The 13621-nt window shown below is 42.7% G+C and overlaps 1 protein-coding gene across 7 annotated transcripts in view; it reads left to right on the top strand.

The window, feature by feature from the left end:
- LOC134359725 (microtubule organization protein AKNA-like) overlaps positions 1-11281 on the top strand; it is a 136934-nt gene extending 125653 nt beyond the window's left edge. For all 7 annotated transcript variants that reach the window (XM_063073248.1, XM_063073251.1, XM_063073250.1 and 4 more), the window contains 3 exons: positions 2412-2544; positions 3379-3553; positions 7895-11281. In XM_063073248.1, the coding sequence (XP_062929318.1) occupies positions 2412-2544; positions 3379-3553; positions 7895-8014 (428 nt within the window). In that variant the 3' untranslated portion in view covers positions 8015-11281. The remainder of the gene's footprint in view (positions 1-2411; positions 2545-3378; positions 3554-7894) is intronic.
- Positions 11282-13621: the final 2340 nt, after the last annotated feature.

The following is a 13621-nucleotide window of genomic DNA, read 5'->3' as shown; positions in this document are numbered from 1 at the left end:
TGCCAACCACATGCATATCTGCAAAACTTAACACAACTTTTAAAATACAGTGTTGGTTCCTTATATGGGTAATTGGATCTTTACATCTCTACCGTCCAATTGCCCCCCACAGATGCTGCCTGACCCTCTGAGTTCCTCCAGCATTTGCTTTCTGCTCCAGGTTCCAGCATCTGTCATCTCTTGTGTTCCACAAAATGAACTCTTAATCTCCCAATCTACCTCATCATAGCCTTTGCACCTCAATGTCTACCTGAGCTGTACTTTCTCTGTAACTGTAACACTTCATTCTGTTCTCCTTTTTACTTCATCACTATGAAATGATCTGTCTGCAGACTCAAACACAAGCTGTTCATTCTATCTCCATACATGTGACATAATAACCTATGTCTGAAATTAACTGTGTTTGTCAGCTTGGCATTTGTTAAATTGAATTCAGACAACTTATTATATTCTGAGATGTAGATTTAGAGAACAGCAGCCAAGCTGGGCTAATCTGTGCTGACCGGAGATGTGACAGGTTCACCTGTATTAAACATTTGGAAAGCAGCGCCCAAGCCAGGGGATTGTGTTTGGCTAATCTGTGCTGACCTGAGCTGTGATCAGTTCACCCGGTATTAAACACTTAAAGAAGCTGATGAAGGCAAGGCAGTGAACATTGTCTACACTGTTTTTAGCAAGGCATTTGACAAGATCTCGCATGGGAGGTTGGCCAAGGTTAAGTCGCTTGGCATTCAAGACAAGGTAGTAAATTGGATTAGACGTTGGCTTTGTGGGAGAAGCCAGAGAATGGTGGTAGATAGTTGCCTCTCTGGACGCCTGTGACTAGTGGAGTGCCACAGGGATCGGTGCTGGGTCTGATGTTGTTTGTCATCTATATCAATGATCTAGATGATAACATGATTAACTGGATCAGCAAATTTGCAGATGACAGCAAGATTGGAGGTGTAGGGGACAGTGAGGAAGGCTATCATGGCTTGCAGTGGGATCTGGATCAGTTGGAAAAATGAACAGAAAAATGGGCTGAAAAATGGCAGATGGAATTTAATGTGGATAAACATGAAGCATTGCACTCGGTAGGACCAAACAGGGTGGGTCTAACACAGTGAACGATATGGCACTGAGGTGTGCAGTAGAACAAATAAATCCATAATTCATTGAAAGTGGTGTCCCAGGTAGATAGGGTTGAGAAGAAAGCTTTTGGCACATTGCCCTTCAAAAATCAATGTACTGAGTACCAGAGATGGGATGTTATGTTAAAGTTGTATAAAGCATTGGTGAAGCCTAATTTGGAGTATTGCATGCAGTTTTGGTCACCTACTGTACCTACAGGAAAATTGTAAGTAAAGCTGCAAGAGTACAAAGAAAATTTACAAGGATGTTGCTGGGTCTGGAAGGCCTGAGTTATAAGGAAAGATCGAATAGGTTCAGACTTTATTCCTTGGAACATAGAAGATTGAGAAGTGATTTGATAGGGATATACAAAATTATGAGGGTATAGATAGGGTAAATGCAAGCAGGTGTTTTCCACTGAGGTTGGGTCGGACTACAACCAGAGGTCATGGGTTAAGGGTGAAAGGTGAAAAGTTTAAGGGGAACATGAGGGGAAATGTCTTCACTCAGAGGGTTGTGAAAGTATGGAATGAGCTGCCAGCACAAGTGGTCCATGCAAGCTTGATTTTAATGCTTAAGAGAAGTTTAGTTAGGTATGTGGATGGTGAGGACATGGAGGGCTATGGACAGGGTGCAGATAGATGGGAGTAGGCAGTTTAAGTGGTCTGGCATGGACTAGACGGGCCAAAGGGCTTGTTTATGTGCTGTACTTTTCTATGACTCTTATGTTGCTTCTAACAGTGTCCAAGCCGGGTGAATGTGTTTGCCTAGTCTGTGGTGATCTGAGCTGTGATATGTTCATCCTCTATGTTTTAAATTATAAAAGAATGAATCATTAAATTGTTAAATCACATAATCAAATCCTTCCCCTGGCCTCTCTACGCTCACAATATCACTTAAATGAAGAAGAGCCTCCTATCGGCAGGTGGTTGTTACTGTCTGATTGGAACAAACTGAGCAATTTTATGCTGTAAACAAGAAGTGGTACACCTTTTGTTCTGCATCTAACAGGTAACCTATTCAGTAATATTTTATAAATGATCATTTTTGGTAATGCCAATATCACAGTCATCCAATTTTGAAAATAAAAGCCCCTGAATATATGAGCGCATGCAAAAGGGGGTGGGTGTAGGCCCTTCCCCTAACGGTGTGTCATGACTCAGTATTAACTTGGTGAATGATTACATCATTGCCATGTAGGATGGAGGACTGTAAACACCAGGTTTGATTAAAGGTTTTCCTGTGGATGGGAATCAGTCCGAGCTTCTTTCCTCGGTTTCTACTCTTGTGTTTATTGACAGTTACTAAAGATGAGAGAAGATCATCTGAGGGGCATAAAGGCCGGGGGCAGCGAACAGTTCAAACAGCGGAGTCTCCTGTCGCCACTGGCTATGTTCCACCACCATATTACGTGCCTGGTGCTTCACAAGTGTAGTGAGTATAATGCAGAGCAATTGCCCATAAATCCATCCCAACTTCGCCAAATTTCACAACTGGATCAACTTCGTCAAACTTCACAATGGAATACAGTGCAGCTCCTTCACTTCATTCTCCCTTTGGTTAGTGTAAAACTAAACCAACCCCTTTCCCTGGTTTCCCCATTCATTCTTACTAAAACATCAAACACTACAGCATAGAACAGGCCCTTCAGTCCATGATGTAGTGCCAAACTATATAAACCATTCTATCCTCAGTCTAACCCTTCCCTCTGATATGGAACACTACAGAACATTACAGATTGCAGCAAACTATAAAACCATTCCACCATCAATCTAACCCTTACCTTTGATATAACCCTCCTTTTTTTTTCAATCCGTACAAACCTCTAAATGGCCCCAATGTATTTGCCTCTACCACCACCCCTGGTAGGGTGTTCATGCACCCACCACTCTGTGTGAAACTCCTATCTCTGACATCCCCCCCATACTTTCCGACAATCACCTTAATCAGATGTCTCTGATATTGGCCATTGTCGCCAAGGAAAATGGGTCTGGCTGTCCATTCTACCTATTGCCTCTCACCACTCCTCCCTTTCAGAGTTGTTGGGCAGCAACAAAGACTGTTTGACAGGATTCACCTTCCCCTCTTACACTCACCTGTACTGGCCCCGGCGAGACCCGAGTCACTGCGCCCTGCGTGTTCCTAGTGTGTGTGCGGGACTCCCGTGTTTTAACTTTTTCTGTGCTGGACTTCCTATTGATGCAAATTTAATAAATGCTGTCACAGTGTCTGGATGTGTTATTAAGTCTTGGTCTGTTGTTCTGTTAGTTTCTGTGCCCCAGCTTGGACATATGTGTCACCAACACAGTCCCACATCTACTACCCGTTGGGATATAAGGAACTGCGCTCAAGGCCAAACCCTGGAGCCAAAAGGTCCAAAAGCCATCGTAAGCCATTGTCAGCACTCAGTGACAGCCCAGACGCTAGCGATGAAGCATTCATGGTACACAGACTGTTCATTCTACACTTTCAATTACAGTATTTGTTAATGAAATTTTAAAAGATTAGCTTTACTTGTCACACGTACTTTGAAACATACAGTGAAATGCATCATTTACATCAAGTTGAATTGCGAGGATTGTGTTTAGCAGCCCAGATGTGTCGCCATGCTTCTGACACCAACATAACATGCCCACGTCACACTAACCCTAACCCATACATCTTTGGAATGTGTGAGGAAACCCACACTGTCATGGGGAGAACGTATAAACACCTTATAGAGAGTGGTGAGAATCGAACCCTAATCAGCCACCATTGGCATTGTAGAGTGATTCTGCTAACCGCCGTGCTATCGTACCGCTTGATTCTAACCCTAACTTTGGGAAGACCAGGTGTTCCAGGAGTTTCCCTGCTTTCAAAGCTGGACTCATTCAGTGAAGTTAGGGCGGGTTAGAGGAGAGAGGCTGTGCTCAGTGTTGAAGTTCTGCTGGGACCAGTGTTGGGAACAGGCTGCTGAATCACATGATAATGTGAGATCAACTGATCACATGACCATAAGACATAGGAGTAGAATTAGGCCATTTGGCCCATCGAGTCTGCTTCGCCATTCAATCATGGTTGATCCTTTTTTCCCCCTTCTCAGCCCCACTTCTGGTCTTCTTCCTGTAACCTTTGATGCCATGTCCAATCAAGAACCTATCAAGCTCTGCCTTAAATACACTCAACGACCTGGCCTCCACAGCTGCCTGTGGTAATAAATTCCACAAATTCATCACCCCCTGGCTAAAGAAATTTCTCTGCATCTCTGTTTTAAATGGATGCTCCTCTATCCTCTTGTCCTAGACCCCCCCACCATGGGAAACATCCTTTCAACATCTACTCTGTCTATGCTTTTCAACATTTGAAAAGTTTCATTAAGAATTCCGCTCATCCTTCTAAATTCCAGCGAGTACAGATGCAGAGCTATCAAATGTTCCTTGTATGATAACCCTTTCATTCATGGAATCATCCTTGTGAATCTCCTCTGAACCCTCTCCAATGTCAACACATCTTTTCTAAGATGAGGAGCCCAGAACTGTTCACAATACTCAAGGTGAGGCCTCACCAGTGCCTTATAAAGCCTCAGCATCACATCCCTGCTCTTGTATTCTAGACCTCTTGAAATGAATGCTAACATTGCATTAGCCTTCCTCACCACTGACTCTACCTGCAAGGTAACATTTAGGGTGTTCTGCACAAGGACTTCCTAGTCCCTTTGCATCTCTGGTTTTTGGATTTTCTCTCCATTTAGAAAATAGTCTGCACATTTATTTCTCCTGCCAAAGAAGTGCATGACCATGCATTTTCCAACATTATATTTCATTTGCCACTTTCTTGCACAGTCTCCTAATATGTCTAAGTCCTTCAGCAGCCTACCTGTTTCCTCAACACTGCCTGCCCCTCCACCAATCTTTGTATCATCTGTAAACTTGGCAACAAAGCATCTATTTCATCATCTAAATCATTGCATAAAAAGAAGCGGTCCCAACACCGACCCCTGTGGCACACCACTAGTGAATAGCAGCCAACCAGAAAGGGATTCTTTTATTCCCACTCGCTGCCTCCTACCAATCAGCCAATGCTCCAACCGTGCTAATAAATTTCCTGTAATACCATGGGCTCTTAACTTGGGAAGCAGCCTTCCATTAACATCATTGCTTTTACCTTTTAAAGACTGTTCCAAGCAGCTGAGTTTCCCTATTTGGTGCGTTACAGGTCATGGGCTTTCCAACCAATCTAATATTTATTGCCACTTCCTATTTAGTCCCACTCACTTCCAGTGAGTCTTATCTTCAGTGGTTTGTAAGTTGATGGAGAAGATCCTGAGAGGCAGGATTTATGAACATTTGGAGAGGCATAATATGATTAGGAATAGTCAGCATGTCTTTGTCAAAGGCAGGTCATGCCTTACAAGCCTGACTGAATTTTTTGAGGATGTGACTAAACACATTGATGAAGGTGGAGCTGTAGATGTAGTGTATATGGATTTCAGCAAGGCATTTGATAAGGTACCCCATGCAAGGCTTATTGAGAAAATAAGGAGGCATGGATCCAAGGGGACACTGCTCTGTGGATCCAGAACTGGCTTGCCCACAGAAGACAAAGAGTGGTTGTAGATGGGTCATATTCTGCATGGAGGTCGGTCACCAGTGGTGTGCCTCAGGGATCTGTTCTGGGACCCCTACTCTTCATGACTTTTATAAATGACCTGGATGAAGAAGTGGAGGATGGGTTAGTAAATTTGCTGATGACACAAAGGTTGGAGGTGTTGTGGATAGTTTGGAAGGCCGTCAGGGGTTACAGCAGGACATTGATAGGATGCAAAACTGGGCTGAGAAGTGGCGGATGAAGTTCAACCCAGGTAAGTGTGAGGTGGTTCATTTTGGTAGGTCAAATATGATGGCAGAGTATAATATCAATGGTAAGACTCTTGGCAGTGTTGAGGATCAGAGGGATCTTGGGGTCCGAGTCCACAGGACACTCAAAGCAGCTGTGCAGGTTGACTCTGTGGTTAAGAAAGCATACAGTGCATTGGCCTTCATCAGTTGTGGGATTGAGATTAGGAGCCGAGAGGTAATGTTGCAGCTATATAGGACCCTGGTCAGACCTCACTTGGAGTACTGTGCTCAGTTCTAGTCGCCTCACTACAGGAAAGATGTGGAAGCCATAGAAAGGGTGCAGAGGAGATTTACAAGGATGTTGCCTGGATTGGGGAGCATGCCTTATGAGTGAACTCGGCCTTTTCTCCTTGGAGCGACTGAGGATGAGAGGTGACCTGATAGAGGTGTATAAGATGATGAGAGGCATTGATCATGTGAATAGTCAGAAGCTTTTTCCCAGGGCTGAAATGGCTAGCATGAGAGAGCACAGTTTTAAGGTGCTTGGAAGTAGGTACGGAGGAGATGTCAGGGGTAAGTTTATTGCACAGAGAGTGGTGAATGCGTGGAACGGGCTGCTGGCGGCAGTGGTAGAGGCGGATACAATAGGGTCTTTACTCCTGGAGCTCAGAAAAATAGAGGGCTATGGGTAAGCCTAGGTACTTTCTCAGGTAAGGACATGTTCGGCACAGCTTTGTGGGCTGAAGGGCCTGTATTGTGCTGTAGGTTTTCTATGTTTCTATGTTAATATTTTGCTGTGAAAATTCCGCTGAGCCACCTCATTTGCTTGTGGTTCCTGGAAAGCCAAGGGCCGGGATGGAGGGGCGAGATTATGTGGAGACTAATGTGAAGCTACAAAGGAACAAGAAAAAGACAGGAGATGGAAAGAATATGGAAGGGAAAGAGAGGAGAGATGTAGAAGGAATATATGGTGGATGATTCATTAGCAAAAATGAGTCCATGGCGAGATCAACCATGATGTTATTGAATAGCGGAGCAGGCTCGACGGGCCAGATGGCCGACTCCTGCTCCTATTTTGTGTGTTCTTATGGAAGGGAAGGAGTGGAGAGATGTAGAAGGAATGACTGTGGAAGGGAGCGAGAGGGGACATCCATAGCCCAGGGCAAGTGAGGACAGGACTGTGAAGGAGGGAAGAGCTAAAATGGCTTACCAGATGAAGTGATGATTGAATGTCTTGGTGACACCGCTGGTACTGACACAGGCAGTGGAATCCTAAAAAAAATTAAATCCCAGGCACCCTGTGTCAGTCTGCACACCTGGAGATTTAGACACCTGGTTTCAGCCTGCACATCTGGAGATTTACACACTCAGTGTCACTATGACACCAGGAGATTTAGACACCCGGTGTCAGTCTGCACACCAGGAGATTTAGACACCTAGTGTCAGTAAGACACCAGGAGATTTATACACCCAGTGTCAGTAAGACACCAGGAGATTTAGACACCCGGTTTCAGCCTGCACATCAGGAGATTTACACACCCAGTGTCAGTCTGCACACCAGCAGATTTAGACACCCAGTGTCAGTAAGACACCAGCAGATTTAGACACCCAGTGTCAGTAAGACACCAGGAGATTTAGACACCCGGTGTCAGTAAGACACCAGGAGATTTAGACACCCGGTGTTAGTCTGCACACCTGGAGATTTACACACCCAGTGTCAGTAAGACACCAGGAGATTTAGACACCCGGTGTCAGTAAGACACCAGGAGATTTAGACACCCGATGTCAGTCTGCACACCTGGAGATTTACACACCCAGTGTCTGGCTCCATCTGGAGTCTGTGCACCTAAATTCTACCTAAAATGTTTCTGGAGCAAGGATCCAAAGAGTTTCTGTTCAGAAAGATGGATAAAGAGCAATCTTTGATGTAGAATTAATTGAAATCCTTGCTCATTGTCTCTCTGAAGGTGTTGGACCTCAATAGCTCCCTGGACCAGTTTATCAAGGCTGCAAAGAGCATGAAATGGACAACACTGAAGATGGTGAAGTCACTCACAACTGATCTTCGTAAGGTCAAGACCAGCTGACAAAGCTCCCTCCTGAACACACTTTTGCTTCATTCATTGTGTTTCTTCTCATTGTTTAGCTGAAGGTCATCACCAACACCATTTCTGATTTTCTTCTTTAATTTTGGGATATTAGTCATAAGCTCATCTCCAAATCAAATGGGTATGTCTGTCTGTAGTCATAATTCAATGGGAAAAATTAATGACCATAAATCTGCCTTTGGACAGTGCAGTGGTTATGAGCAATTCAGGCAGACAGTGTTAAACAGCATTGTGACTTCCAATTCACAGTTAATGTGATGATGTGGTACCCTGAGCTGAGTGAATCACCAGTCAGAGATGGGAAACTTACACATGTGTCATCGAGATTGTGACTCTGACAAGCAAGATTGCAATGTCTCCTCAAACTATGGGCTGTTATTCACCAACTTCATGTCTCTTTTTCACATTGTCCCATGATTAGTCACTAAGCTTTTGGTTATAAAGTTAGCCTAGTCCTTCTTGTGCCATGAATTTCTTAGCTGAAATCCATTATAAACAATCTCCTGTCTGAGGGCAAACCAAAGGAGAGCCAAGGTCACCCATGCTGTTCCAGATTGCCAAAATGCTTTACTTCAGTAATTGCAGTGTGCCTGCAATTATTCATTATCGTGCATTTGTATTGTGGATGTCAGCCATTATCAATATGAGCAAAGCATCTGTGTGCAGTCAGTCACAGAGGTCTCCAGTGTGACCCCAAGAGGGTCAACAGAGATTTAAAATTATGTTATTGCCTGGTTCATGTTTTCAGATTGTTCAGACTTTCACAGTTTTAAGTAATAGAATTTGGGATATAGTATTTTTACCTCAAGTGCCAGCTAAGTATATTGGATAGAATTGAGGTTGTTAGCTTTTTAAGAATCCTCCATAGGAAAGCAAATTTGCACTGAAACTTTGATGTAGCTTGTATCCTGGCACTTGAATTATTATTTACGGTGCCTCATACTCTGTGACTTGTTACCCATGTTACACAACTCTGTGTAACAGCTTAATTAGATATTAAACTCAGGGAATTGTAGCTTTCAAATTAACAAAGACTTGATTCCTTCCAGTCTGACACCAAAGCAGATCATCTGTTTTTAAAGATTAGGTTATTCTAGATACATGGTGAATTTTGTTCAAAACTCCATATAAGTTGAGACCAAAATACTATGCTGAGACTCAAAGTGGTCCACACAGACTGGGGAAGCTCTTAAAATGTCCTCAGTTGGTGCTTCCTTGTCAGTGTCTTGGGATTGCTGATTTACTGGGACCAACAGTTTGCAGATGAAGAAGCAATCAGTGCCCTCAGATCTGAATGGAACCAATCTCTCTTGGGTTCGATTTATTTACCACTTTTCTGCCTCACCTGCAGGAAACCAGTGAAAATGCAGTCAACTTCTGACTTACATGAACTTCATGTAACTTGACTAGACTTGGAAGTGGCATGACAATGGCATAAATGTCAAAGTATCTTTGCTGTGCCTGAACCAATCCACAGAAATTTAAACAAGCAATTGATTCCAGCTGTTAAAAGTTTAGAGTTTTTGTGGCAAATAAATAGTTACACATTGTCAGATTTTATGTTGACCTTTAAAGACCAGTTTCTGGAGAGCCCTCACTGCACATAATTAAAATCAGCTGGAGGCAAACTTCAGGCGTGAACAAACCAGTGATGTTCATCACTGATTACTGAATGCACTCAGTTAAGTATGCTGTACAACTCCATGGAGTCATACTTCATAAAGATTTTGTCGAGCTTTCCTCTAGGGTTTTCAGATCTGAATGTATTTTCCAAACTTGTCACTTTACAGAAATTTGGAAAGAAGAGATCAGCACATAAAAAGTGTCTAAGAAACATTAACGTGTTCAGTGGGAATATCTATAATCTGATAAATTTGTGCCTCCTGAATAACATTCTAAAATGCCTGGAATGGAGCCTCTTTGAGCTTGGCACAGAGTATCTCAGAAGATGGTCCAATTTTGCATTGTTTCCTCCCTGTGTATTGTGTAGCTGAAACTCATTTACATTCTTCACTGAGCTCAACAGTTTAATGTTATGGATTTTAGGTGTTCATATTGTATCAATAATTCATTAATGTCCATGATTATGGTTAGGGAATGTGATCATAATCTCACAGACTTTTTTAATGAATTCTATGCATGGCTGAAACGACAGACTCGATTCAGGGAGTTGGAGACTGTGTTGTCATTTTTGTGATGTATATTGGGAATATAATCTGCGGTCTTTTAAATTATCAACAAGTGTAACTGTGGTACCTTTCTGTTGCACCTGCTGATGGGACTCAGTTTAATCACTTCTTTTGTGAACTGTACACAGAAAAAGTGAAAGCTACGACTGTGCTTCACAGTGCGAACTGAGTATTATTTAATTTATTCCTTGTATTCCAGTTACAACAAACTGAGCAGAGAATTAATTCTTACATCCTACCACAGATAGCAGTTGGGCCCACTTATTAATATGCATCACTTATTGTGCAACGGTTTCAGACATACAACAGCATTTAGAACTTAACAATCAAGAAAAGACCAGCTGATTTATCAACCTCAGCTCAACAAGGTGGCTGCAGTATCTTTCCCAGAGCGTGTCTAAGCAGTAGTAAATTCCACAGCCATCTGCAAAACTCATCGCCTGTCCACTCAGTCCAGAAGGTCACACCGATCACTCATGATCTAGAAATCCACTTTATGCTGGGCTCAGGATTAAGTTTGGTTCCTTCCTGAAAGCAACAATTGCTGCATGAATCTGATGTATTCTCCACATTTTCCCTGAACCATAAAGAGTGTTTCAATGAACCCCATATTTAATGGCAGGTAGTTTTGTACATTTTATAGGTTCTTCTATGGAGTGTTTAGTTTCTCAAAAGATGCTTTAGTTCCTTTGCTTTGAGCCCAACAGTGGTGTAAAAGAACAAATGTCTGTGTTATTACTGATATTGAAATCCTTGCACTCTGATCAGTGGTGCTCTTTTCCCCATTAAATAACATCTTGCTCCAACGAATTTTATCTTCTCTCATTAATGACAATGTTAGCACAAACTTGTTTCACTGATTCACCCTAAAATGTCAGTTAACTGTTAGATCAAAAACGTATTATTTTTTACGATGTAAACAAAAATAAATAATAATTAGTTTTGTATGAAGTGGTTTTACAAAATATTTATTATAATTTTTGTAATAAATGTGATGTGGTACAAGTTAGAAACCTAAGTTTTTACAAACAATATTTTTCTTTGGAATAAATTGATCTTCTGCAACTGGTGCTGCTTATGGTTATTTTTTTTTATCAGAAACACAAAATACTCTGTAGATGCTGGGGTCAAAGCAACACGCACAACCCACTGGAGGAACTCAGCAGGTCGGGCAGCATCCGTGGAAACGAACAGTCAACGTTTCGGACCGAGACCCTTCATCAGGACGAAGGGTCTCGGCCCAAAACGTTGACTGTTCGTTTCCACGGATGCTGCCCGACCTGCTGAGTTCCTCCAGCATGTTGTGCGTGTTATTTTTTTTTTATCAAAGATAGTTATTATTGCACTTTGCAGAATTATCCCTAAAAACAGAAAATACAGAAGATACACTTGGCAAACTTGAGGTTTATTGTGAAGCTGGTGTACATGAAGGAAATTTAAGATATTTTAATTGTTCACATCCACATTACTGGTTTGGGTGGTGGGGGGTTGGTTGAAGAGGTCCAAAGAATCCAAGATTTAGACCCAACAATGAAGCTGCAAGTTGGGTTAATGTGTGCCTCAGAGGATAAACTGCAGGCAGTGGCCTTCCCACATCTCTTGGTGGTACAGGTATACAGGTAGTAGGATTGGGGGAACTTGCTAGAGTACACCCTGAGTGAGGAACCACAGTGCTGTCTGTCCATAATAGGAAGGCAAATGCAATGTTTGTATTTATTTCGAGAGGACTAAAATATAAGAGCAAAGATGTGATGCTGAGGCTTTTTAAGGCATTGGTCATACTACACTTGGAGTATTGTGAGCAGTTTTGGGCCCCTTATCTGAGAAAGAATGTGCTGGCACGGGGGAGGGTCCACAAGACCCTCGAGAAAGGGACGGGGAATGAAAGGGTTAGCATATAAGGAGCATTTGATGGCTCTGGGCCTGTACTTACTGAAGCTTAGAAGAATGGAGGGGGATGGGGGGTCTCACTGGAACCTGTCGAATATTGAAAGGCGTAGACAGTGTATGTGCAGAGGATGTTTCCTATAGTGGAGGAGTCTAGGACCAGAGGGAACAGCTTCAGAATAGAGGAATGACCATTCAGAACAGAGATGAGGAGGAATTTATTTAGTCTGAGGAACTCATTGCCACAGACGCCTGTGGAGGTAAGCCATTGGGTCGATTTAAAGCGGAGATTGATAGGTCCTTGATTAGGCAGGGTGTCAAAGGTTAGAGAAAAAGCAGGAGAATGGGGTGCAGATGGATAATAAATCAGCCATGACCAAATGGTGAAGCAAACATGATGGGCTGAAATGCCAAATTCTTCTCCTACATGTTATGGATCTGGGGTACATCTGAAGCCACTGCATGCTGGTGTTGGAGGGAATGAAATTTCATGATGGAGGTACCAGTTAATTGATGGATTGAGGGAAATTGAGAAGATTTCCCTTCAAATGTAAATACCACCAACAACTTTTTCACCCAGAGAGTGGTGGATATATGGAATGCTCTGCCCCAGAAGGCTGTGGAGGCCAAGTCTCTGGATGCTTTCAAGAAAGAGATGGCTAGAGCTCTTAAAGATAGCGGAATCAAAGGTTATGGGGATAAGGCAGGAACTGGATACTGATTGTGGATGATCAGCCATGATCACAGTGAATGGCAGTCCTGATTTGAAGGGCCGAATGGCCTACTCCTGCACCTATTGTCTATAACAAGAATCCAGCCCTGAACTACTATCTTTCCCTTATGAGGTAAGTCATGAAAAAAAAACTGATTAAATTCCATTGACAAAGTACAAGTGCAATGGTTTATAAAGCAGGTGACTGAGTTTCCTGACATTCTACAAGGGTCACTACTGGCTTATGTCCCTGTATAGTGAAGTCATTGTTTGCAATCCACGCCTATCATATTGCTCAAGTACATGGGCATTCCGACCTCCTTTGTTGACTGGAACACTGCATCAGCTGAACTCCTCACCCTGATGCTGCCAGATTGATTTAGACACCCTGTGACCTGGTTGTAGTTAAACCTCTGAGATCCTCAGCCACTGGTGAATAAATGGAGTGCAGTCTGAGCCCCGGGCTCACTTACGATTGATAAGATGTGCACACACTGTCCCGAGCACAGAATATGTTGTACTATACTCTCTTGTACTTTAGTCAAAGAAGGAAGAAGAAATTCTGGAGAAATTTAACTTCACTCATGAAGTCAGGTGCATTTTCTGAATGTATCACAAATACAGGTACAGTCGTTATCTTGATAAGGTTCTAAAATGGATCTTGCTATAGTGGAACAATTTTTGGTGAAACACTCCCACTCCAGAAACAGGTGAATTGATTATGGGGAGCAAGGACATGGCAGACCAATTGAACAATTACTTTGGTTCTGTCTTCACCAAGGAGGACATAAATAATCT

The sequence above is a fragment of the Mobula hypostoma genome, chromosome 21 (assembly GCF_963921235.1).
Source record: "Mobula hypostoma chromosome 21, sMobHyp1.1, whole genome shotgun sequence".
In the NCBI taxonomy this organism is placed as follows: domain Eukaryota; kingdom Metazoa; phylum Chordata; class Chondrichthyes; order Myliobatiformes; family Myliobatidae; genus Mobula; species Mobula hypostoma.
This window is presented reverse-complemented; position numbering and strand designations above follow the sequence as displayed.